Consider the following 27,903-nt stretch of genomic DNA (forward strand, 5'->3'; position numbering starts at 1 on the left):
TTCCTTTTGCTGGCACGACGAATCTTCACATCCTTAGGGGCTATGCTAACAACTGTAAATAATAAAAACGTCAGTCAAGTGAGAGTCGCACTCACACGCGAAGGGTTACGTCACATCGTACAACGAATAACACTTTTAGTTTTTTTTAATTTCATGGCGGCTGTTTTGAAATTTTTATTATTTGTTATCAATGATATTAGAAGAAAATTTTCTTCTAATATCATTGTTTGTTATTATAACATTTCATTTCATAGCGGCAATGTATAGTGTATATTTATTGGTTGATGATGATGATGATGATGATGATGATGATAGTGGCAATAGAAATACACATTCTGTAAAAATTTGAACTCTTTACCTATATCAAAGACTATTAAAAAAACAACAGCCTGTGCACCCTTTTATTCATCCCTTAGCGTGCTGATAATAATATGTATATTATTCATTATTATTAGATTTTTATTATTATTATTATATTATTCATTTTTATTATTAGATCGGGGACGGGGCATACTCCAGTATAATACTCTGTCCCCGAGCACAGCCACAGTCGAACATCTGTCGATCGCAGCATCCGTATATATTGACATCGCTTCCTGATTCTACTCTTGGAAGGATGAATGGCCGTAATACAGACAGACAGACAAGACATACAGATACATAAGTTAAACTTATAACAATCATCTGTTTGCGGCAGGGGGATAAATACTACAACACACAATATTCATCCCTCAGCGTGCTGATAATATCTAGTATGCCCTGTCCCCGAACACAGCCGCTGTATATGTAGCCACAGTCGAACATCTGTCGCCCGGCGGTATATTGACATCGCTTCCTGCCACTCCTGATCTTGCTTTTTGAAGGGTGAATAGCCGTAATACAGACAGATAGACAAGACATACATAAGTTAAACTTATAACAATCCTCTGTTTGCGGCGGGGGATAAAAACAACAACACACAATATTCATCCCTTTATTCATCCCTCAGCGTGCTGATAATATCTAGTATGCCCTGTCCCCGAACACAGCCGCTGTATATGTAGCCACAGTCGAACATCTGTCGCCCGGCGGTATATTGACATCGCTTCCTGCCACTCCTGATCTTGCTTTTTGAAGGGTGAATAGCCGTAATACAGACAGATAGACAAGACATACATAAGTTAAACTTATAACAATCCTCTGTTTGCGGCGGGGGATAAAAACAACAACACACAATATTCATCCCTTTATTCATCCCTCAGCGTGCTGATAATATCTAGTATGCCCTGTCCCCGAACACAGCCGCTGTATATGTAGCCACAGTCGAACATCTGTCGCCCGGCGGTATATTGACATCGCTTCCTGCCACTCCTGATCTTGCTTTTTGAAGGGTGAATAGCCGTAATACAGACAGATAGACAAGACATACATAAGTTAAACTTATAACAATCCTCTGTTTGCGGCGGGGGATAAAAACAACAACACACAATATTCATCCCTTTATTCATCCCTCAGCGTGCTGATAATATCTAGTATGCCCTGTCCCCAAGCACAGCCGCTGTATATGTAGCCACAGTCGAACATCTGTCGCCCTGCAGTTGCCGCGTCTGAATATATTGACATCGCTTCCTGCCACTCCTGATCTTGCTCTTCAAAGGGTGAATGGCCGTAGTCTGGTCTAAAATAAGCAGATAAGATCTGTTTGGTTGTTATCTAAATATAAAACTGGTAAATAGGAAACCGAGGTAAAAGGAAAAGGTGACTGATCGATCTATAAATAAATAAATAAAAATAAAAATCTTTTTTTATTCGTATAAACTTTTGCATGTGGATGCATCTACCACTGATCTACCAAAGCACAGCTCAAACTACTGGACGGATTGGGCTGAAATTTGGCATGCAGATAGCTATAATAATGTAGAAATCCGCTAAGAAATAATTTTTGAAAATTATTCAAAAATCCTAATGATGAGGTGGAAATTAGAACTCTCTGAATGATGGCAGGACAGGCGAATCTTTTTGCTTTGTTTTTTCAATACTTATGAAAAAACAAAGCAAAAAGGTACTTTCAAAAATAACTAGGTAGGTACATAAGAGATAGATACATAAGAGGTACATATGATAGAAAAAACCGTTATTTTTAGTAGCTAAATTAAAAAAGTTTTAAAATATTTTTTTTAGCATATCATAAATTGTAATAAAACTTAATTCCAGAGCTACTGAAATTCGAAATCGTTCTGCAGTTTCACCCGTCAAATATAGAACCAAACGTTGGGTAGAATTTAGAAAATAAATCATTGCCAACATTAAAGGTTCGTTCCACGTAACAGCAAAGTTGGCATACATTCATCTTTAAAGCCCTAAAAGACGTGCATTGTAGTTGCAAAGCCTCTGTTTCGCCACAGGGGAGAAACCGGAACGCGATAAAATATACAAACAGTGGTTTTGAGAAAGTAGGCTCGCCATACGTTTTGCACGCGAAAAACGGAACTTTACGTTACGTAACACCCAAGACATGTTCTCAGCGGCGATCGGTACTGTACTGGCCGACCACCGACTCATTGCTATCACTTGCGTTGCAACGCAAAATATACAGGTTGCTCCAAATTATGTTACCCGATATAATAGAAAAAAAATATTGGAAGAATTAAACCGAATCGACTGGAATGAGTTGTGTGATACAGGATGTCCTCTGAACTTATATAATAATCTAAAATCTAATATACTTAAATGTTATGAATCTGGAAAATATGTATTACGTATGAAAAACTCAAAAAGAAATTCAGAAAACTGGGTAAATAATAGATTAATTAAATTATGTGAAAGTCGGGATAAAAAATTTATGGCCTGGAAAAAAGATACGGGTAATAAAATTTTAAAATTAGAATACACAAAAATACGAAATAAATGTAATAGAATAGTACAAAAACAAAAAGATAACAATACACAAAAAGATATTAGAATTCATAAAAATGAGCCAAAAAAGCTATGGAATATATTAGATAAAATAATGGGTAGAATTAAAAATACGCTGGACAGTGTAATATTAAAAGCATTTAGTGATCAGCAAAATACTAAAGAAATTGCAAATAACTTTGCCAAAGGATTTGATAAGGCTATAAAAGACACTTTACCTAAATGTAAAATACCAATATTAGATCCGAATTCATACAAACAGCCTGCTAACGTCTCCATTAGATTTAAAAAAGCTGAGCCAAACGATGTCCTAAAATTAATAAACAACATTAAAATTGAAAAATCGGCAGGCATAGATAAAATAAAACCCGTTGACATAAAAAATATAGCTAATAAAATAACAGCGGCCATTACTGCATTAATAAATCTAAGCATATCGTCTGGTCGATACCCTGACGAACTAAAACTTGGCGTAGTTCGACCAATTTTTAAAAAAGGCAGCAAAAAGGAGTACAGCAATTACCGCCCTATCACTATACTACCCATAATAGATAAAATTGTCGAAAAATATATATGTAATCAAGTACACCAATTTTACAAAGAAAATAATATAATATCTAATCAACAGTATGGTTTTCAGCCGAAGAAGAGTACCACGCAACTACTATCAAGTTTAACAGACTATGTAAATACATGTCTTAATAGCAAAAAACATGTACTAATGGTATTCATCGATTACAGCAAAGCATTCGATACTCTACAACATGACATACTTATTAGCAAACTTGACGATACTGGAATTAGAGGACCCCTTTTGAGATGGTGTGAAAATTATGTAACGGGGAGAGGCTACGTTGTACAGGTTGACGGAGAGATAAGTGATAAAATAGCAGTTACTGAAGGAACAGCACAGGGATCAGTCCTTGGACCTTTACACTACTTAGCATACGTTAATGATCTGCAAAATATCATAACAAAATGTAAGTTGTTTCAGTATGCTGACGACACATGTATAATAGCTGCGGATAAAAACTTACAAACAGCTGTAAATGATCTTCAACGAGACTTTAACTTACTATGTAGATGGTCTCACGATGTTGGATTAGTGCTAAACTCGCAAAAAACCAAAATGCTACATATACGATCCAGTCATAACAAAACAACCGAAAAACCGTACCTCATATCACACACCCACGATTGCTTACACTCAAACCTCCGAATGTGTAACTGCGAGGCTATTGAAGAAGTTACTGAGCACACCTACCTAGGCCTAGTAATAGACTATAGATTTAACTGGGATAAACACATTGAGACCATTTGCAACAAGCTACGAGCAATTATGGCCAAATTATACCTAGTTAAAAATAGAATGAAATATAAAACAGCTTTACTTTTATATACGGCCCTCATGGATAGTGTGGTCTCATATGGTCTCAGTGCGTACGGACGAACTTTTAAAACACACATTAATAAAATATATAATATTCAAAAAAGAACGTTAAAAATGATCGTACCACCAAAAGTCAAAGATTTATTTTGCCAAAACGACGATGCAGTGTTTGAATATTGTAAAGTACTTCCCATCCAACAAAATATCAAGCATGCCCTCATCACCCAAAACTACTTTGATTACTATCAAAACTACATTAAACACAAAATAACAACTAGGAAAATTACAGAACTGAAATTAAACACAACAAAAGCAAACAATTTTTATGGTGAAAGAACCACAGATTATTTACTTCCAAGGCTAATAAATGACCTTCCAACGGATCTTAAATCCAAAATAACTAAAAACAACATTAAATACAAAATTAAAAATTATTTATTAAATATGAAATAATAAAATTTTCTATCAAATTGAAGCAGCCTGTATACGCGTTAGCCAGTATATTGGACCGAGCTATGCCGAAGTGAGCCGGGCCGCATTGCGTTGGTCTCGGGAGAATGACTTTTATCGCTATATACCGTCAAGTCATTTTATCGAGATCGACGCTGTGTGGCATGGTACATTTTGGCGTGGTGAGGTCCAACTCGTATGCAGAAATTGAAGCTGGTATACGCGGACATAATTATTTTATTTTAAAACTACCTACCTACATTAATAGTATTATAGTATGTATGTAAGTATAAGACTACAGAGGAATGTGCAGTGCTCAGACAAGCCGCCAAGCGCTTACGAGCACGAAGAAACCAATATTGTGTTTTTTTTTCTGTTTGTGTGGAAACTTATTAAACTTGTACATTAAACGTATGGTAATTTTTTTTAGAAATCGTCGGAAATCCGATTGTGTCAGAGTTCTTTGTTGGATATTATAATATATTCTTTGTCTCTTTAATTATTTATTTACAACTAGCTTTAGCACGATAAATTATCGATATCTTGATATCACACCCGCGACTATGTCGCGTGGATTACACAAATTTCAAACCCCTATTTCACCCTCTTAGGGGTTGAATTTTCAAATATCCTTTCTTAACCTACGTCATAATAGCTATCTGCATGTCAAATTTTAGCCAGATATATCCAGTAGTTTGAGCTGTACGTTGATAGATCAATCAGTCAGTCACTTTTTCCTTTCATATATTTAGGTAAGTGTAAGTAATATCTAATGTATAACTGAATTCCACCAACTGGAAAACAGATTTTATAACAAGACTTTTGACTGGTTAAGACTATGATGCCACATACATAATAATACCTACAAACAAACAAACAGACCTTTTTAGATCGGAAGTTAAAATCCATGGCCACTCTACATTCAAAGAATTCCTCAAACTGCAGTCAAGTTACCAGCTTTTACAGCGATTGTGCTTTCTGGATTTGACGTATAAGTTTTTTTTAATATTTACTTGACGATTTGATGAGAAATCCGACTTTCTGTTCTCCAATAAGTACAGTTCTTAAAAACTAGAAAATTCTTACAATTTTTTTTTTGCTATCTACTACAGATTAAAGTATTTCATTTCAAACAGTCCGCTGTTTCAGCGGTTATTGCAAACTAGTTGATGCTCGCGACTTCGTCCGCGTGGATTTACATTTTTCAAACTCTTTTATTTTCCGGGATAAAATGTATTAATTAATCCACGGTATAATCTATCTCCATTCCAAATTTCATTCCTTTCCGTTTTGTTTTGTATGGTAGCTTATGACATATGTCGTAGATATTTTGTTTCACGGATTCAGATCGGATGAGTGCATGATCGCTGTAAGGGGATAAAATTGCGGTTCGAAATTTGTTTAGTCCACGCAGACGAAGTTGTGGGCATAAACTAGTCGAGAACAAAATATATCTGTAGCTGTACTGACTACTGAGTACTTACGTTAACAATATATGTAAGATCTCTCCAACTAGAGCTTCCTCGTGTACCGGATATTGAGCTGCTTCGCAAATAGCTCTGAGCAGACAGTCTTGACCGTTCATCCCTTTCCTGCAAAGTTTCAAGTTAAGAAGTATTTAGTTAAGGAAAAGAATATTATCAAATTAGCTGATGCCCGCGATTTTCTCCTCGAGGATTTCGGTTTTTAAAATCTTATCGGAATTCTTTGATTCTTCCGTAGACATGCCTCCAGATCTTTCACTATATTAGGTACTAGCTGATGCCCGCGACTTCGTTCGCGTGGAATTAGGTTTATAAAAATCCCGTGGGAACTCTTTGATTTTCCGGGATAAAAAGTAGCCTATGTCACTCTCCAGGTCTTTATCTATACCCATGCAAAAAATCACGTCAATCCGTTGTACCATTGCGACGTGATTGAAGGACAAACCAACAAACCAACAAACCAACAAACAAACACACTTTCGCATTTATAATAAGGGTACTGATATCCATGCAAATAAAACATCCATTCGTTGCTCTGCTGCGGCATGGTTGAAGGACAAATAAAACTTGCATTTAAAAATATGGATAATGATGTTGAAATAACTAGTAACCACCCTGGCTTCGCACGGGCAGCACAAAGTTTCCAAAGATTTTCGATTTATGAACACAAAGATGATTATGATTTATGAATTCATAGCATACTGTAAATCAAAATTTTAAAAAGAACAACCGCCGAGTTTCTTGCTGGTTCTTCTCGGTAGGAAAGGCATTCCGAACCAGTGGTAAATGCATTTGACGATCCAAAAGTATTTGAAAACGTTGCATCAGTACCCTTATTATAAATGCGAAAGTGTGTTTGTTTGTTGGTTTGTCCTTCAATCACGTCGCAACGGTGCAACGGATTGACGTGATTTTTTGCATGGGTATAGTTAAAGACCTGGAGAGTGACATAGGCTACTTTTTATTCCGGGTTTTTTTTAAATTTATTTATTCTTATTAACGTTATTACAGAGGTCTTACACATTCATAATTCTAACTCGCCAAAATGGTGCAAAATCAAAGAGTTCCCACGGGATTTTTAAAAAAAATCTAATTCCACGCGGACGAAGTCATGGGCATCAGCTAGTAAAAAATATTTATATTCTAGGTATTATATTCTATTCAATTTCCGAGGATCCACTGCAGTGAGAGCAAAATCTACTTACATTTCCAGCAAATCAGCCAGAGAGTTATAAAAGACAATCCTCTCATCTCTTCTAGATTCGAGATCGGCGTCTCTCTGCTCTCTCGACACTGTGTTGATGAAGTAGTACTGGGAGAGTTGTGATATGTTTTGAAACTGGAGGTATTGGTACTGGTAGTTGGCTGAGAAGAGGAGGTTGATGTGGTCGTCGTTGGGTACCGGAGCCGCGAAGCCGATTAGGAGCTGGAAATAGATTTAGTTTAGTTACTCTTTTTTATTTATTCAGATACTAGCGACCTGCCCCGGCTTCGCATGGGTAGCAATGTAGATACCTACTTATGTAGTGTCACTTCATACTAATATTATAAATGCGACCTGCACCGCCGCCTCCGTCTCGTTTTGTTGTGCGTAATATTTGTTAATTTTCGATGGAAGCTTGATTTCTTCCGACATTTTGTTCAAATATCGTCATATTTCAACAAATTAACACAAACCAATATTAAATTATACCTATAAACCTTCCTCTTGAATCACTCTATCTATTGGTGAAAACCGCATTAAAATCCGTTGCGTAGTTTAAAAGATCTACGCGTTCATACATACAGACAGCGAGAAGCGACTTTATTTTATACTATGTAGAGAAGCCCTTGACTGCAATCTCACCTGGTGGTAAGTTATGATGCAGTCTAAGATAGAAGCGGGCTAAGCTGGAAGGGGTAAAGCAGTTTTTATTAAACCCTACCCCTTTGGTTTCTACGATAGCATCGTACCGGAAAGCTAAATCGCTTGGCGGTACATTTTCGTTTTGTTCCAAATTGTTTGTATGGAAAAAAGTTTGTGAAGACATTCAGATTTATAATGATGGTTACCAAGTCCAAGTATGCGAGTTAGCCAGTAGTTTCTTTTTCGAAAGTATTCTCAGTTGCATAGTACTCGTACGACTAATTAGGTATGTCTTCCTCAACTCGAAGACTTGATGTTAGCTGGAAGGTAAATTAGTTGCTAACGACAGGTTATTGTAAATTAATTTCATGTACTTACGTATTGCGGCACATTAATTACTGTTTGGTACGATGTACGAGAACTTTACAGCTAACAAGTTCTCTCACTTATTGCCAGTACTACGTACCTGTGCAGAACTAGCGTGGCTAGTTCGCAAAGTTGGTCCTGGTTATTAACACTAACATGTTAAGATCCAAAATCCTATAGCCCATATTACATATTGCTAGTCGCAGTGGCAGACAATGGGTGGGTTGGGAGACGGTCTTACCCAGGGCCTCATGTCTTAGGGGGCCATGAAATTTTGAGAATATCTTTTTAGTCAAATCATGCCAAAAAAGTAAGAGACAGAGGAAGATATCATAAAATACCCATCTGATTTGGACTCGCTTGTAGAGAAGATAATCACGATAATAGACTGATGACAAAAGTCAGTCAATCGCCTTTTCCTTTTATATAATCTAAACTAGCTGCCCCGGCGAACTTCGTTTGGATTTTTTGGATTTTTGAAAATTCAACCCCTAAGAGGGTGAAATAGGGGTTTGAAATTTTGTGTCGTCCACGCGGACGAAGTCGCGGGCATATATATATAAGAAGATCTATATGTCATTGTTTACTGTCCCATATAAATAAAAATAAATAATAAAATATTAATAAAATTGTTCTGAAAATTTTACTTTTTATTTACATTTCAACATCCGATTCCTGCCGCCTACACGGCAAAACTCGCGGTTACATGCCGCCTGGGCTGTCACGTATGTCAGTTAATATGAATATTAAAATTTCCGAACACAATGCAACAATATTCGTCTACAACAACAAGCAACAAGTAAAGCATCTACCTTGCACACGGAAATGAAAATGACAATATTATTTACTTCCCCAATAATTTTTAGAATGGAATAGAATAGAATAGAATGTTTTTTTATTCATGTAAACTTTTTACAAGTACTTATGAATAGTCAGGTAGTTTAAATTTACCACTGGTTCGGAATGCCGTACCAGTGGAACTGATGGAATTGCTGAACGAGCAAGAAATCTAACTTAATACTCCGTCCGCGTGAATTTAGGTTTTTGGGAATCCCGTGGGAACTCTTTAATTTTCCGGGATAAAAAGTAGCCTATGTCACTTTCCTGGTATTTGACTATACCCATGTAAAAGACGTCCCACGTCAATCCATTGCTCCGTTGCGACGTGATTGAAAGACAAACCAACAAACCAATAAACCAACAAACCAATAAACCAATAAACAAACACAATTTCGCATTTATAACAGGGGTAGTGATTTTATTGATTGTGCTTCCCAAGCAATCTCCCTTAAGCCTACTAATAAAGGAAACTAAATTAAACTAACTAACCTTATAAGTGCCTCCGTAAGGATAAACAAGTGGTAGACCATTCACTTGTCTTTTCTCCCTAAAATTCTCTATCATCGATTTTGATGATTCTCCTGTCATGCCGTAACCAATCAATAAGACCAATGACAACACGAAGGTATACCTAAAAATAAAAAATCAATATGAACTTTTTAAGGTAATGGGAAGTGGTTGGATGAGGAAGGCGGAGGTCCGTGCGTGGTGGCGCGCTTGGGAAGGCATATACGTCCAGCAGTGGACGCAAACAGGCTGATTGATTGATTCATAAATTTTTATATTACGTTTTTACCTACACTTGAAGGAAATTTCAAAACTTTCAGGGCGCTATGTTCAGAGTGGTGGGTTTAAATCGTATCGGTTCCATAATTTTTGATAGGTAGTATTTATTTTTGTAAATTGACCTCTCGACGTCTAGTGGTATGGCAAATGGGTTGGCAGTTTAGTTTCATGTTTAGTTTAATGTACTTAACTTCGTCTATGGCAACCCAAGGCAAATTCACTGAAAAATATATTTAAAATTATTATTACGTTGAAAAATATTTTCTCTTACCGTTTTTCGTGCATTATAATTTAGTGTCAAATCTTAGAAATGTAACAAAACAACACGTTGCATGTTTCCCGCCATGCTCTTCCCGCACCTAATCGTCAAGTTTTGTGAGTAAATTTCGACTCCACTCCAAACGAGCTTAAAATATTCTAAAGCTGCAAGCACACTGAATTTATTTTATTTTATTGAAAGAATTGCTTCAACCAGTGCACTAAATAAGACGTGACCTTTAGAAGAGCTAGTTATTGTTAAAAAATTGTTTCCTGTAGGCTACGCGGGCGAAGCCGCGGGCAGAAGCTAGTCTAAATATATAAAAGGAAAAGTTGACTGATTGACTGACTGATCTATCAACGCACAGCTCAAACTACTGGACGGATCGGGCTGAAATTTGGCATGTAGATAGCTATTATGACGTAGACATCCGTTAAGAAAGGATTTTTGAAAATTTAACACCTAAGGGGGTAAAATGGGGGGTTGAAATTTGTGTAGTCCACGCGGAGGAATTCGCGAGAATAAGCAGTCCTTCCATAATATGCAATTAGGGAGTTTCTTCCCAACACCCACCTTCCATCTCCATTATCAAGCTCTTATCATTGTATTTTTTTGAAAAACACTCATAAAAACAAAGCAAATGAGTCTTAATTTAACTGTCCTGCCATTATATCATCACGACCATCAGAAGAACTCATCAACGCTAAATATTATCCGAACCACACGTGTCTGCAATAAAGTCAAACGAACAATTTAAACACAGCTACCAATTTCGACAAAATGCCGACATACAAGCATGTCAAACTAATTGCAAAAGGCAAATAATAAGCTGATTGTGGTATGGCCTCTTCTAAAACCTGGACGCGTTTCAAACCTTATTTAGTCTTAGCCGTTTTAAGTTTACGTAATTAATTATAGCCATTATATTATTTAACAAATTAAATAATTGACAATCAATAAGTGTACAATGGAACCTTTGAATAGGTTTAAAAGGGGTTTTAGTCTGATATATTTTGTGAGAGGCTAGGTGATAGGGGGGATAGGTGATCTATATGTCAGCCCCATCGTAACAAATTAAATTAAAATCAAACTACGTAGTGGAACCTAATACTATAACAATTTGAGAGAATCACTAACAAATGCATTCACTTTCATTGCCAAAATGCTCAAAGATTTGTTTAAAATACAGTTAATAAAAAGATTTAAAAATACATAGAAGGTACGAAAATGTGGTCTATTGTGAACACGCCCTTAGGAGCAAATCTCGGGAGTCACATGACTCCGCTGCACTAATTTGTTTACCTAACAACGAGCGTCACGAGGAAACACGCCAGCCGCGCCGAAATCGTGTCGAGATAACAATCAGTTGCTTCGTGATAGCGACTACGAAAAATATACCTAGAATAAGGGGAAAATTACTTGTAAATTAAATAGCGTATTTAATTTCAAGGAAAAACAGCCCAAATGCGAGTCCAAACCGTGACAGTATAACAATATGTAGATTTTCATGCTTATCCCCAACTGCAAATGTAAGTTTCTAATTGTGAAAAAATTGCAACGTGATGTCAACTACAAATTAACAAAATTGTGCTGTAAACAGCACACTATAAGGCCTTGCTTTTTGACAAGCATGATTTTAGGTGAACGAGAAGCATCCTTTATGTATTGATTTATTTCTAAGAAATATTTTTGGTTGCGTTGACTTACAAGCTTGATTTGGTTTGCCTGAGAAAAATGGTCTTGATAGACAGACAGACAGATTCAAGAGAGGGACAACGAAGTGGTCATCTTTTTCCTAAAAACAGTAGGTATTGTCAGCGTTTGCTATAAAAAAATTACTAAAATTATTTGTATATTGAAAATATTGCAAAAAATAATAGGCAAAGCAACTTACTATAAGTACTTAAGTTATAAATGTAGTATTTATTTAACTATCTTACAGAAGAACTACAGGAAAAGTAAAACCTTAAAGGTGTAATAAAATCAAAAAGTTCATTTTTTGGCCAATTTCAATGCAGCATCATTGCAATCACAACACGTAATCAATCACTTAGAACTATATCCGTGGCACTTACCGACAGTACGTACATAGTTAAACATGTATTTGAAGGCAGAAATTATCATACGATTAATATTGTACCTGTCTCTAATGATACCGGTTAGTTTGACTGAGTTGAGTTTAGACGAACTGATGTCACATCGCAGTCGAAGACAGTTGCTGTTTCCTAATTCGACGTTATTGCAAGTGAGTTTTTTTTTATTGGTTAAGGGCATTGACCGCGATCGTAGGAATATGGGATCTGCCTGCACTCCTAGTACCAAAACCATTGACTTATATTTACTTCGTATGGACAGGGTTATTGAACAAACTACTAGTATCTAAGAGGTGGCGCTGATTTATTTGGTTCCTAAACCGTGAAAAATTTTGTTCGCTTGACCATATCTTGTCATTTATATCGATGACCAAAACAGATCGATTTTTTTAAGGAGCTTAGTTTGCCGGGGAAAATATTACCTAATTCATCCATAAATCCATACTAATATTATAAATGCGAAAGTGTGTCTGTCTGTCTGTCTTCTAGCCTTCCACCGTTTCATCCGTTCAACCAATTCTGACAAAATTTTGTACAGGAATAGCTTGCATCTCGGGGAACTACTTTTTATCCTGGAAAATCAAAGAATTACCACGAGATTTTTAAAAACCTAAATCCACGCGGACGAAGTCACGGACAACATCTAGTACTTAATATTTAAAATGTGAAAGGTCGTCTGGCTGCTAATTTTTCACGGATTTTGATTTTTGGTAACTTGCATCTCGGAGAGAGTTCCAAAAAATTTCCACGGGATTTCTAAATCCCTAAATCTATGCCGACGAAGTCGCGGACTTTACTAATTTGGTACATATAACCGGGATAGCTTGCATCCCAGAAACGGATAAAGGCTACTTATAGTCTCGGAAAATCAAAGAGTTCGCACAGGATGTTTAAAACACGGAAACCGACGTGGACTTAACACACGCGAGCACGCGATGTACGCGAGCATCAACTAGTAAAACATCATTAAATTTACTGGATCCGCAATCGAACCTAGAACCTCTCATTTACAGGTTCATAGAATAGGTACATCCCTTCGTCAGAGGGGCATGAAAACTTTTTATTCTCAAATTCTCAGATAACTTTTTCAAAGATTAGTTTGGAGTCCAGACAAGACTGTAAATTTCTTATGACAAAAATGTCCGCGACAATTACTTTTCTATGGAAAATAGGATAGTTTTTACGAGCTTAAAGCTTAAGTTAGTAAAGTTAGAAAATTCTTTCCAAGAAAACTTCTTCGTGTCCATAATTTCATAAGTAGCGAAATATAGCAGTTTTCCCTCCACTTTTAATGTAGATAACTTGAAGTCAAGAGAGAATTATCAATTTATTACAATAAAAAAAATTAGACTTTATACTTTGACGAAAAAAAAAAAAGAGAGAAAAGACATTTTTTGGGCAAGCGCGCTCCATCTTAGGCTACATCATCACTTACCAGCAGGTCTGATTGCGGCCAAGCACTAGTCGATAAATAAATAAAAAGTACTAACCCCTGCGCCTAATGTCGTTAAAACCTGTGGACTAAAAGCCAACGCGTGCCAGACCTTCCTTATTTTATAAAAGCTGAAAGTTCCTCTGCGTCTTGTCCCCAACACTGGGAGGAACGTTTGTTTGGATGTTTGATTGCATCATGGTGGCTTTGGGAGATAACAGGTAACAAAGGTGTAAAAAATCTTACGTCAAAGTGCAAAGTCTATTTTTTTATATTTTCTTCGGAGTAGTATTAGAAATCATGTCATGCATTGCCAAACACAGTCGAGGAACCCCCGCCAGACATATTTTGAAGACCTGTTATCTCCCAAAGCCACCATGATCCAAAAAACAAACATAATCCAAACAAACCTGAGCCTCAATAGCTCAACTGGTAAAGGAGTGGACTGAAAACCGAAAGGTCGACGGTTCAAACCCCGCCCGTTGCACTATTGTCGTACCTACTCATAGAGCAGAAACAAAGAGGAGATGTTGTATTAAGATTTCCCTATGAAATATCGAGTGACATTTTGCGGGGTGAGGGGTTGTGGAACGCCGCCCACTTCTCAATTTTCCATCTGCGGGTTAGTAGCAAAACTACTCGCTTAGCGACCTAACATCGATATATTGATGTCACTACATAGTTCAGCTATCTCACACTAGATGTCAATAATCTAGAACTATTTTAATAATTACGTATAAAATTACTTACAAATGAAATGTGATACCATTCATAGCATCAGAACGTCTGTCTGAATAACTTTGACACGATAAAACACAACACTCCATCCTTTTGTTCTTAAAAACGCGAAAACACACCGATAATACGAGTCTCAATATATGTGAACCTGACGAACGCAGACAGCATACTAACTAAGGCCCCGCCCACAGTGATGACGTCAGGACCTAGTTGAAAATCACAGTGCACAGTTGCTTAGGCCAACTCCTCTTTGTTTCTGCTCTATGTACCTACTCCTAGCACAAGCTTGATGCTTAGTTGGAGAGGAAAGGGGAATATTAGTCATTTAACATGGCTAATATTCTTTTATAAAAAATAAAAAAAAAGTTCCTCGCAGTGTTGAGGACAACACGCAGAGAAACTTTCAGCTTTTATAAAATAAGGAAGGTCTGGCACGCGCTGGCTCTCGCTCTACTATGTTATTGAAGCAATGAAAACACGCCACATCACTAGACCTAAGTGCACTTGCGGCGCAAGGTGTTAGTGAAATGGATCCGCGTTAATTAGAAAACACGTTCCCAGACAGCTAACTAGATACATACGCTGCCAGACATACGTAGGTAACTAGGTAGTAGGTACCTACATATCTGGAACGTGCGTTGCTTTTATGCGACGGGTTTCTGTTTCACACTTTTTTAATGCAGCTTTTGCTAAGATATTCTAGACCTCTCCTCTTTTAACTTTTCGGAGGTATGTGAGGTCAAGGACCCGAACATGGCTTCAACTTAGTTCTATCAGTACCCTTATTATAAATGCGAAAGTGTGTTTGTTTGTTGGTTTGTCCTTCAATCACGTCGCAACGGTGCAACGGATTGACTTAATTTTGTGCATGGGCATAGATAAAGACCTGGAGAGTGACATAGGGTACATTTTATCCCGGAAAATCAAAGAGTTCCCATGGGATTTTTAAAAACCTAATTCCACGCGGACGGCATCAGCTAGTAATATTATAATCACAAACATTTGATCAAATTTCTAGCTCAACATTGGCGTAGGAACACCAACACCCGTCAAAACAATCAACATGAACTGGGCGCTCCAACTGAACTTCCAACTGCCTTGGAATCGGACACAAATACCTGTGGACATATTTGGCGCCAACACTGGCTATGTTGGTACTGCGAGGAAGAAACGGGAGACTGATGAGAAGTATACGTGTGATGCAAAGCTGTTCCACTTTTATAGATACGTGGAAGATATGTTGACCAGGTAAGGCAAGTTCGTAGAATATTATCTATCTTATTTGTAGGGAGTCAAGAAGGTGCCCCGGGAAAACGCCAAGAGCAAGTACCGAACGGGCGCCCTTCCACGATTCAGCCCATATAACCGAGAGGTTGATGGGGTCATGGGAGGTGGAGCGTTGTCTCAGTCCGCTGATGGACAGACGGACGAACAGCGTACTGCAGAGGCTTAGTAATAGGGTCCCATCGGCACCCAAGAAACCTAGAACCGTACCGATTATCCATGAACGTTAAAATTCCCTTACTATCCGGTGTTTTGAAGTTCCCGTTTGTTATTTTCTTTGCATTCAGCTTGTTAAATATATTTCCAAGGCGCATAATTGGTTAGGTATTCGGTGCCTTGCCTCGCCCTAACGAGGGCTGGCCGAAAGCCAAACTTCCTATTGATTGCGCAATGGAAAGCAAAAGCTTCACAGAAAAAAACCGGCCAAGTGCGAGTCAGGCTCGCGCAACGAGGGTTCCGTAATACAGTCGTATTATTCAAAATTTTGCACGATAATTCAAAAACTATGATGCATAAAAATAAATAAAAAACGGTTTTAGAATGCACAGATCTTTTATATGATACCGCACTTGATATAGTTATCTTACTTCGAAAATTGAAAATACTAATTATTAGTTCATGACCACAACTTAATTTTTTTTGTGTAATGTGACCACATATTCGCGTTTTTCAGATTTTTCCTATCTACCTGCCAAATTTTATGATTCTAGGTCAACGCGAAGTACCCTGTAGGTTTCTTGACAGACTGACAGACAGACAGACAACAAATTGATCCTATAAAGGGTCCGTTTTTCCTTTTAAGATACGGAACCCTAAAAAGGTGACCGATTGCACAGTTTTCAACCGTTGATTCCTTTTGTTTTCACTTTTTGTAAAATTATCGAAGTGGGAAAACGATCTTTCGGTTATTGAACGTCATGAAATTGTACTGATATTTATTGTTTTTAGGGTTCCGTACCTTAAAAGGAACCCTTATATTCGTTGTCTGTCTCATGATCGAATTTGCTATGCAAATTTCGAAAGTCAAAATAGGCAAAAGTCAAATGGTTCATTCAAAATCTCTAAAAATGAATCGCTGAATGTGTTGCTGATCGCAGATCTCGAGAACAGCTGAACCGATTTCACTAATTCTTTTTTATCATAATATTCCTTGAAGTACCTACGGGGAAGGTTCTTACGGAGAGAAAAATTTAAAAAATCCTGAAAAAGAATCGACTGTTATCTGTGCTGTTAGGCGGTAAGTATACGGTTCGCCGGGGCAGTATCGGGGTAATAAATTACACTTTTTGATGGTCGGTTGTTGCATTTGTAAGATAAGATGATGATATAGTGTTGATAATTTTTACGCGAACTTAAAACTAAAGCTATTTGTTGCTAAATTACTGACACGGCGATGCCAATAAACTCTTCAATAGACCAAGATAACTACGCTATGATAAGATAAAAATGATATATCACTTCTGGACAAACCAATGGTGTACAGAACCAATTTCCACATAAATTACTTTTGTCAATTTCGATTTCCCGAATGTCATCTGAAGTAATTTATGGTTGTTTATCCTTTCCAATAAAACTCCGATAACTTTAGTATCTGCGATATTCATTTTATTGGTCATTTATCAAAATAATGTAAAGAGGTTTTTTTTGTGTGCGCTTGCACATGTACAATCGCATTTGAATTTTAAATGTGCATACATCACTACCACTATTATAAATGCGAAAGTGTGTTTGTTTGTTGGTTTGTCCTTCAATCACGTCGCAATGGAGCAACGGATCAACGTGATTTTTTACATGAGTATAGTTTACAACCTGCAGAGTGACATAGGCTACTTTTTATCCCGGAAAATCAAAAAATTCCCACGGGATTTTAAAAAAATGTAATTCCACGCGGACGAAGTCGCGGGCATCAGCTAGTTAGGTATAGTTTTGTTTTGTTTACAGCTTCGGACACAACGGAACGTCTTGCGTCCTCCGGACTTTGTGCCAACTTGGCTCAGAACCACTCCACTCTACAAGTGACGAAGATCTTCTACACGAAATCGCGATATTCGTACTAAAGTAAGTTCTTTTTCTTAGTACTCCTACTCCCTGCCTAACGCCACAGTTGGCAAGTTAGACCTTACGAAGTAAACAAAGATAGAAAAATGTGATGAAAAAAACTAGTTGCACTACGACGCAGGTAAAACTCTAGCAAAACGCTGTGAAAAATCCACATTCATCTAATAAAACCAGCCAAGTGCGAGTCAGGCTCGCGCAATGAGGGTTCCGTACTACAGTCGTATTTTTCGACATTTTGCACGATAATTCAAAAACTATGATGCATAAAAATAAATAAAAATCTGTTTTAGAATGTAAAGGTGAAGACCTTTCATATGATACCCCACTTGATATATTTATCTCACTTCGAAAGTTGAAAATACTAATTATTAGTTCATGACCACAATTTTTTTTGTGTGATCTAACCCTAAATTCACGGTTTTCAGATTTTCCTAATCGCCTAATGTCAGCTATAAGATCTACCTACCTGCCAAATTTCATGATTCTAGGTAAACCCAAGGGTACCCTGTAGGTTTCTTGACAGACAGACAGACAGACAACAAAGTGATCCTATAAGGGTTCCGTTTTTCCCTTTTGAGGTATGGAACCCTAATAAGAGCCAGGTTAGCCCGCTTCCATCTTAGACTACATCGTCACTAACCACCAGGTGAGATTGAAGTCAAGGGCTAACTTGTATCTGAATAATAATAAAAAACAGTTTACAAAATTGTTAATTTTTTTATTCATTGTTTCCAGTCCATCGAATGATGTATTAGAGGAAGAGAACGAAGATTCGGCCCCTTACATCCAAGCGTATGAAGCCGGACGCAAGTATCAAGACTGTTTTGTTATATACAATGATTGCCATGTATCTCTGATTGATATATTTACTAGTTTACATTAAGTGAAAATAAAATTCTAAAAGCTCTACACTAGGATTGATTTTATATGTATAAAACATATAAAATCAATCCTAGCGTATATTAAAACCAGGCCGTTAAATTGTAAGAAATGAAGTCGATTGACAATCTACCGTTTAATTATAATATCACTAGTGAAATTGTAATATCACGGCTTTGACAATATACCTGCGACATATATAAACGGTCAAAATGCTTGACCAAGCAAAAATCTACGTGCTTGACGTCAAGCCGCGAGGTATATCAATTACATCTATTCCTTTATCCCTTGTCTGCAATAGCACGTACAGCACGTACGCGGCAGAAAATAATGTACATCGACCTTTAGAAAGAGATAGCGGTTTTGTAGAGCATCGTCTCTGTCGTTGAGACCGGCAAAACGTCATATATGAGTGACAGAGACAACGCTCTACAAAGCCCAAATATCATTCTAAAGGCCGATGTACATTATTTTCTGCCGCGTACTGTATACTTAATGCTCTCTAAGATGGAAGCGGGCTCAACTGGAAGGGATGATTACCCCAAATCTATAAAAAAGTGATTCCTATACATAATAGCCAGTGGTTATGATATCGGACTCCTAATTGGGGGGTCGTCAAAGGTGTATGAAGTCTGCCAATCCGCACTTGGCCAGCGTGGTGGACCATGTCCTGACAATGGCCAAACCCTTCTAATTATGAAAGGAAAGCCGTGCTCACTAGCCGGCGATGGGTTGATGATAATGATGTTTTTAATAAAAAGCTTTACTTCAAAAAGGTTTTTTTTTACATTTAATTTATTAAAAATCAATACAATCCAAATTTGTGCAACGTGTCGATTCCAATTCCAGTGAAGGTATCCAGGATAGAGGACTCGCATTCAGGGAACAGGGTCTCACAGTCCATGCCTATATCCCTGCCGAGTCTCTCTGCCGCATGGTACTCATTGTCCGTGTGATGGGAGAGGACGTCTTTGGTAGTTGAGGGCCTGGAAAAGATTCCATATGTTGGAGCAAAAAAAACAGTCAAATCCGAGTCGAACTCCCACATGAATGGCACAATGCACCATACAAGAAATAATACATTCATTGACTTATATATTACTTCGTATGGACAGGGTTATTGAACAAACAAAATGGCTCCGCCTCATTGGTGCTATAGCACCAATACAACCTCAGTGACGTCTGGATTTCAAACGGGTCGTTCATTAGTATCTAAGAGGTGGCGCTAATTTATTTGGTTTCTAAACCGTGAATAATTTTGTTCGCTTGACCATATCTTGTGAAAATATCGATGAATACATTGTAATTTTTTAATTTTCATGGCGGTCATGTTGATGTTTTTATTATTTGTTGTGATAGCGACAATAGAAATACACATTCTGTGAAAATTTCAACTCTCTACCTATTACGGTCTACGAGATACAGCCCGCTGACCGACCGACGCACGGACGGACGGATCGACAGCGGAGGTTTAGGACCCTGTGATACCGTTGGCACTCTTCAGGTACGAACCCCTAAAAATATACGCGCCAAATTAAGAACCTCCTCTTTTCTGGAACTCAGTTAGATAGTCGTAGATATTATATTGTAAATCCAAAGTAGGCAGAAAAGTATTGGCCATTAAAGTATCAAGAATTCTAAAATTCCGAACTGAAATCTCTACTACCTATGTATTATGTTACGAGCCACGGTCGTTATTAAGCTTTTATAGGCTGCAAGTATCCAGCCACTTACGTGAATAATATATGGCCAATTTCTCCAAGCAACCCGTTCTCGTATGTGAAAGGCACCTCGGCCGCCTCGCAGATGGTTCGTAGCAGGCAAGGTCTCCCCGAATAACCGTACCTGCGGAGTTTTTGAAATTCTCTTTAATACAAGCACCGTTACATAGGCTATCTTACTCTATTACAGCATGATTTATTATTCCCTGGTACATCCAAATTCAGCCACAAAAATGTTAACAGAAATTTTGTAAGGAAGCTATTGTATTTTCCGCGTGGCATGTCCCCAAAATTTAACCAGGATCTGCTTTATTATTCACTAGATTTAGGTTAAAAATCACGTTGAAACTAATTGATAAATGATTGACTGAGTTTGTTGTGGGCTCTTATCTGGGCGCGTTTGGAACCCTCGTAGCTTTAGTTTTAAGTACGTATTTAGTTATCACCACTATATCATGTTTCAAATAAAAAATTTGACAATCAGGAAGCGTAAAATTTTACCTATTCTGAATAAATAATTTGAGTTTGAGTTTGAGTTGGATATCTCGGATAAAAAGTAGTCTAAGTATGTCACTCTATTGGTCTTTAATCAAATTTATGCTACTACGCTATGCTATCCTTATTACCTTAATAATTATACAGCTGCTGCAGTTCAGCATAACTTATTAATCCCTAATACCATCAAATGTTTCTACAAAAATGTTGTATAGAAGCAGGCGTTACTTTGCGGAAGTCCATGATATACAATGAACTAAAAACTTAATTTGCTATAACCCGATGAAACAGGTCGAATCTGAATATCTCCTGAGGATGCTCCAGTGTCGGGCCGAAACGTGCGTCGAGTGTGTTTAGGGATTTGTGTGGTGCTGCGTGGTGGTGGTGCGTATTGCTTGCCTGGTGGCTGCTTTTTCCTGCATGTTTAGCAGTGGGAGGGCGGATGGTGCATTTCGCATGCTGCATGTTGCACCATACATATTCGACCTGTTTCAGCGGATTATAGCAAATTAAGTTTTTGGTTCATCGTTCTACAAAAATGTTAATAAAACAATAGGAGGAAACTATTGTTACCAATAGAAAACTACTAGAAACTTTTAGCAAAACTCAAGTATCCATTTAAGACTGTTTGTCATCTGATTCAGTCTCACAACTTTTAAACAATGAACACAAAACATAAATAATAACTGGGGAGTGAGCTTTGCTGAAATCAACAAACTTAATCTGAGAATGCGAGGAATAAAATGAACTTTGACTCGGCGAAGTTTACTCAAGAAGTCTAATGTTCAACGAAGTATTGAAAAACTTTTAATTCTTCAAACATAGAGAATCGTGCGCGATAACGATATCGAGAACGTAATGTAAAACGATTTCTCTAAACACTACCCCTATTATAAATGTGAAAGTGTGTTTGTTTGTTGGTTTGTCCTTCAATCACGTCGCAACGGAGCAACGGATCGATGTGTTTTTGTACATGGGTATAGTTTAAGACCTGGAAAGGGACATACTAGGCTACTTTTTATCCCCGAAAATCAAAGTAGATTTTTAAAAACCTAAATTCACGCGAACGAAGTCGCGGGCATCAGCTTGTATTAAAATAAACTAAATTTTCATACTCATTTATCTTTGAAGATTAATGAATTTTATTAGCAGCGTTGGCAGTATGAATTAAGGCTATGAGCTAAGGCTAAGGCTAAGGCGTTATGAATCAAGGCTCAGATGGTACGGACACGGAATGCGTAGGCCTGACGATTATGTGGGGAAAAAGTGCCTTTCCATGGCTACAAGAAAGAGGCGTAGGGGAAAACCACAAACTACCTGAATGACAAATGTCCAAAGAGACATGAAACGCCTCGGCCTCAATGACGAAGACGCGAACACGCGATCTACATGGCGCCGCATGATAAAGAAAGCCGACCCGCGCGTAACGGCATAAGGCGAGGACAAAGAAGAAGAGAAAAAGATTAGCAGCGTTGGCAGACTCTCCACACGGTAGACAGATGACATTAAATGAATCAGGAAATGCAAGAAACCTGCATCGAGCAGTGGCCTTCCACTGATTGACGAAAAAGAATTATTAGCCACCGGATAAATTCCGATTTCTGACTAACATAATATTATTCATCATCAATTTATCATATCACATCAACCACAGACATCAACATACCTTTGGATCATGTGTTCAATAATTTTATAGAAGTCCCATCTGTTCATTCTTTGAGGCTCAGGAGTTTCGTCTTGATGTTTCTTATCCAGTAACTCTTGCCGTCTTATCGCTTCTTGCAATGGAATTTCTGTCTTAACATCTGTCTCTTCTGAATCATTGATTAAACCCCCTTCAGAATAAATAAGCGATCGTTTTCTTCTATCATCAAAAGTTAAATCCACTATAGTATCATTGTCATTCTCAAATCTATTATCCAAAGTACTGTTGTGGACTATATTAAAATCTCTTGAAATATTTGCATCTATTTCATTCCCTTTATGTTCTTCTTCAGAATTTGATACATCACCATCCATATCTCTTGAAACGGTGTTAGCAAACCCGTAGATCCTGCTCGTGTATTCAGAACTATTGGTAGGTAAGTCATATTGAAATTTAATTACTGTACCAACGGTGACAGACGCCTCTTTCAAATCCACTGGTATACCCAAACCGATGATAAACTGAAAAAAGTAAAACATTATCATTAAAGACCAAGATATAATAGAACTTGGGTGATGTGGTTCGTAGATTCCGGTTGGTAACTGTAGGTATGGATGTCCGACTTTGAGTGACAGAATTTGCCCTGCGTGTCTCGGAGAGCATTTCAAGGTCTCTGCCCTAGTCATTATCACTAACATCAGTACCCTTATTTATAAATGCGAAAGTTTGTTTGTTTGTTGGTATAGCTAAAGACCTAGAGACATAGGCTACTTTTTATATCGGACAATCAAAGAGTTCCCACAGGGTTTTTAAAACCCAAATCGACGCGAACGAAGTTGGATTTGGGCCATTCCTCAACAATAAAAGTTTTATAATCTAACGAAAGACATTATTATTTAATACACTTCCTAAATGATTATTATATTTCATAAAATATGGTACCGTTTCAATATGAAATCGAAAAACGATGAAATCCTATTACTCCAATACTCTGCCCCATTTTATTATTTAATACGATTGGTCTTTTCCACATGTCGTTAAGTTTTAGTGGTTATTAAACCTTATATAACTTGGCCTATTAATATTCGATCTTTTAGATTAACAAGGTTTTCTGAGAGTAATAAGAATTTATTAGAGTGCTTACAATGTTCTAGTATCTTCGTTCAATCAAATAAATTTTTTACGTACTTTAATAGACCTAAAATCTACACATATAAAAAGATTTGTCCTGACACTAACTGACTGATTTATCGCTGCGGTTAGGAACTTGTAATTTTCCTTTTAGGCACTCACTAAGAAAAGATTTAAGGAAATTCCTATAACTAAAGGATGAAAATTTGTGTAAAAATCGTCATTTTTGGGGTTCTGGGCCTCAAAAGGAAAAAGGAAGGATTTTTAAAAACCTAAATCCACGCGGATGAAGTCGCGGGCATTATCTATTTTACTATTATAATGGTACCTAATGATTGTAAGCACACCTAAATTTTACAGTTTTCGCATCCTCTTCTTACTAATCTAATATGAAAAGGACAGACACAGTTTGACAGTTTTAAATTTAATTTAGAGCTATCAAACCTCGTGACTTTAGCTGTCAGTCATGAGCCTGCTGTTTATTGTAGCGTGCACTAAAATTTAGATTCTTTAAGGCAGCTCAGTTCGGTGCTTTCTTCATACAAACGTAGGAGGGAAAATACAACAATATTCGATATTGTACGCACAAAACTAAGAATTATATCGATTTATCTCGTCATTATCTAGGTTCAATGATATCTAAAACATTGAAAAAAATATTGATTTAAAAGTTACGAGCCTCAAAAGATTCCTATTTTAACACTAAATCTATGACAACTTTGGGCGTAAATAAATAAGATTAGGGATATGAAAATCCTAAAACAATTTATCATTACACGTAGTTTATTTATTCATTAGTTGAAATAACTTTACTTTGCAAACCTAAATTCAGTAGTTTTTTCTCAAAAATACTTTTCCCAAACTACTGTTCAACCCTTTTCAAGCGCTAGATTTCGGCTAAAATCATCATGCTTCTCACCCCAAAACATTAGACACCGCGCGGGTGGCGGAGGGAAGGGCCAGCCCACAGCGGCGCGCGGCTGCGCGTGTAATATTGTGGTTTCTATGACGACAACTGTTGTTATTAATATGTTTTCAAAAACAAAAGTCGTAATGATTTTATAAAATTAATTTTTATTCAGTGGCTATGCAAATGTGTAGAAGATTGAGCAGAGCAGAGTCAATAAGTCCTTCAAATACTTATTGCATTTTGTACATTGACCTCTGGAATTTGAAATTTGGACACCAATTTTATTCATTGGTTTATTGACCTGACTTTGTTGTTGAGGTCCTAGTAGGGATATCTACTCGTGTGGTCCTATTACAATAGGTAAGTAACTTTGTTTAGTTATTTATTTTATCTAATTTTAAAAAACCGGCCAAGTGCGAGTTGCTCGCGCACCAAGGGTTCCGTACTCAGGTATTTTTTTGACATTTTGCTCCATAAATCAAAAACTATTATGCATAAAAATAAATAAAAATGTGTTTTAGAATACACAAGTAAAGCCCTTTCATATAATACCCCACTTGGTATACTTATCATACATTGAAAATTGAAAATACTAATTATTTTTTCATTAACACACTTTAATTTTTTTTTGTAAGTTGTAATCACAAATCTATGGTTTTCTGATTTATTCCTTTACTTGTGCTCTAAGACCTACGTACCTACTAAATTTCATGATTCTGGGTCAACGGGAAGTATCCTATAGGTTTGTGTGACATATACGACACAGACGGAGAGACGGACAGACAGACAGACAACGAAGTGATCCTAAGGGTCCCTTTTTTCCTTATAAAGTACGGAACCCTAAAAAGGTACCTGTATATGTATAATAATATAGGTAGGTAGGTACCTACCTGGTGGTATTTCTTTGTATTTTTAGGGTTCCGTACCTCAGAAGGAAAAAACGGAACCCTCTGTCTGTCTGTCTGTCGGTCCGTCTGTCCGTCTGTCCGTACGTCCGTCCGTCCGTCCGTCCGTCAGTCCGTCCGTCCGTCCATGCGTCTGTCGGTCCGTCCATCGGTCCGTCTGCCCGTCCGTCTGTCCGTCTGTTCGTCTGTCGGTCTGTCCGTCTGTCTGTCTGTCCGTCTATCTGTCTGTCTGTCTGTCTGTCCGTCTTACAAATAAAGTACGCAACGCTTCGTACAAATAGTACTTTTTTATTTATTTACTAGCTGACGCCCGCGACTTCGTCCGCGTGGATGTAGGTTTTCAAAAGCCCGTGGGAACTCTTTTATTTTCTGGGATAAAAGAAGGCAGGTCATGCCTGTCGTAGAGGTGATGGCCGTTGGAGCCGGAAAGTTCTTGAGTGGAGACCGCGTAGGTATAAGTAAGCGTAGTGTGGGACGCCTTCCAGGACGATGGACCGACGATATACAGAGGCTGGCGGGAAGTGGCTAGGTGAGGAAGGCTGAGGACCGGGTGTGGTGGCGCTCTTTAGGGAAAGCCTATGTCCAACAGTGGACGACCGCAGGCTGATGATGATGGAAAAAATCACGTTGATCCGTTGCACCCCTCACACGTCCCTATCCGCCTTCTCCACTCCTGTCACGCTGGCGAATAAGTTTGGAATAGAATAGGATTTCGATGGAGTGCGTGGATTTTTGTGAACGGAGTTCAACCATGTAGTCGTGGTTTGGTACAATAGTAAATGGTACAATATTAATTCACCAACAACAGTTCCTAAAACCCATAGAATAGGAGTGCAGTACCCTGCAGCATCAGTATTGAAGAGTTGGAACTTAAAGTTCAATAATGGTATATATGTTTGGCATCTACAATATTATCTCACAATCAACAGTGGCTTAGGAGTGCAATACCCAGTACCCTGCATCATCAGGGTTGAAGAGTTGGGATATCGAGTTGAATTATGAAGTCGTTGCTTGGTACCTAAACCAGAGATAGTTTATTCTAAGCGTACCTTTAATATCAATTCAACATCAACTATTCCTAAAACAGCTGATTGAAATCCAAAAGTACAAAAGCTACCCGTCATTATTATGATGATGGTTGAGAAGTTGGAACTTGAAGTTTTAACATGTATGGTTTCTAACAAAAAAGAATGAATGAAATCGGACTACGCGTTAATGAATTACAGCTCAGTATACATTTTAACTTTCAACCCCTCTCCTAAGGGAACCATGCTGAATTTCGGGATAAAAAGTATCCTATATCCTATATCCTCATAGTATGACGTCAAATCGTACCAAGTTTCATTGGAATCCATTCAGTAGTTTCAGCGTGATGCGCGGCCGTGATACAGACAGACAGACAGACAAAAATGAAAAAAAATCCAGTTTTGGGTTCAGTATCGATTATAGAGTGCCCTCGAAAAAAAAATTTCAAAATATCTTCAATGTACAGAATTTCACCTGTTACAGTTTTATTATAAGTAATAAAATAATAATAATAATATTGATTCAGATACAAGTTAGCCCTTGACTGCAATCTCACCTGGTGGTAGGTGACGATACAGTCTTGCTTACGACTATTTCGGATCGGAAATTCTTGGATTCAGGTTAAATGCAGTGCAAAAAGAGAGATCATTAGGATTCCGTACCTCAAAAGGAAAAAGGAACCCTTATAGGATCAGTTTGTTGTCTGTCTGTCTGTCCGTCTTACAAATAAAGTACGCAACGCGTACTAGTACGCGTAGTCTGTCTGTCTGCTAGCTTTTCACAGCTCATCCATTTAACCAATTTTGATGAAATTTGGTACAAAAATAGCTTGCATCCCGGGGAAGGACATAGGCTACTTTTATGATAAATAACTTAATAAGATTTAGTGGATACCGCTATTTTTCTGGAAATAACGTTAGATGCGAAACTTCAATGGGGCTCTCATATAAATAACTTATCGAACAGACAGTTCTGCTGCAAATGCGGTAAAAAAGATTCGCCAGTTGACAGACATAGAAACGGCGAGACTAGTATATTTTAGTTACTTTCACAGCATTATGTCATATGGCATATTATTAGAAAAGAAAAAGAAAGAAAAGAAAAAACGTTTATTTTTTAAAGCTGTACCACACATTACCAGTTACCAACTGGTTAGGTTATCCCAGCGCCTCTTATACTTGAGTAATAAAGTCAAAAAACCTCAAGTAGAAGAAGCGCCGGAATAAAGTATGTCATGTGTGGCACAACCCAAAAAAAGGTCCCTACTCAG

The 27,903-nt window shown here is 37.5% G+C and overlaps 3 protein-coding genes across 3 annotated transcripts; 1 reads left to right on the top strand and 2 right to left on the bottom strand.

Annotated features, from left to right (window-relative positions):
• Window positions 1–1,478: 1,478 nt before the first annotated feature.
• LOC117990115 (uncharacterized) lies at window positions 1,479–10,456 on the bottom strand. Its single transcript, XM_034977565.2, has 5 exons — window positions 10,329–10,456; window positions 9,761–9,902; window positions 7,425–7,645; window positions 6,220–6,327; window positions 1,479–1,657 (listed from the first exon to the last, which is right to left on the bottom strand). The coding sequence occupies exons 1-5, from the start codon at window positions 10,340–10,342 to the stop codon at window positions 1,480–1,482; spliced, it is 663 nt and encodes a 220-aa protein (XP_034833456.2). The 5' UTR covers window positions 10,343–10,456; the 3' UTR covers window position 1,479.
• Window positions 10,457–12,392: 1,936 nt separating this feature from the next.
• Window positions 12,393–18,816, top strand: LOC117989886 (uncharacterized). Its single transcript, XM_034977282.2, has 4 exons — window positions 12,393–12,561; window positions 15,598–15,827; window positions 17,805–17,921; window positions 18,657–18,816. Exons 1-4 carry the CDS (start codon window positions 12,415–12,417, stop codon window positions 18,802–18,804), a joined length of 642 nt encoding a protein of 213 aa, XP_034833173.1. The 5' UTR covers window positions 12,393–12,414; the 3' UTR covers window positions 18,805–18,816.
• A 789-nt stretch (window positions 18,817–19,605) lies between these two features.
• LOC117990227 (uncharacterized) lies at window positions 19,606–23,694 on the bottom strand. Its single transcript, XM_069504377.1, has 4 exons — window positions 23,644–23,694; window positions 22,683–23,182; window positions 20,535–20,645; window positions 19,606–19,786 (listed from the first exon to the last, which is right to left on the bottom strand). Exons 1-4 carry the CDS (start codon window positions 23,692–23,694, stop codon window positions 19,606–19,608), a joined length of 843 nt encoding a protein of 280 aa, XP_069360478.1.
• Between the last annotated feature and the right edge of the window lie 4,209 nt (window positions 23,695–27,903).

This window comes from Maniola hyperantus, chromosome 17, assembly GCF_902806685.2.
Source record: "Maniola hyperantus chromosome 17, iAphHyp1.2, whole genome shotgun sequence".
In the NCBI taxonomy this organism is placed as follows: Eukaryota; Metazoa; Arthropoda; class Insecta; order Lepidoptera; family Nymphalidae; genus Maniola; species Maniola hyperantus.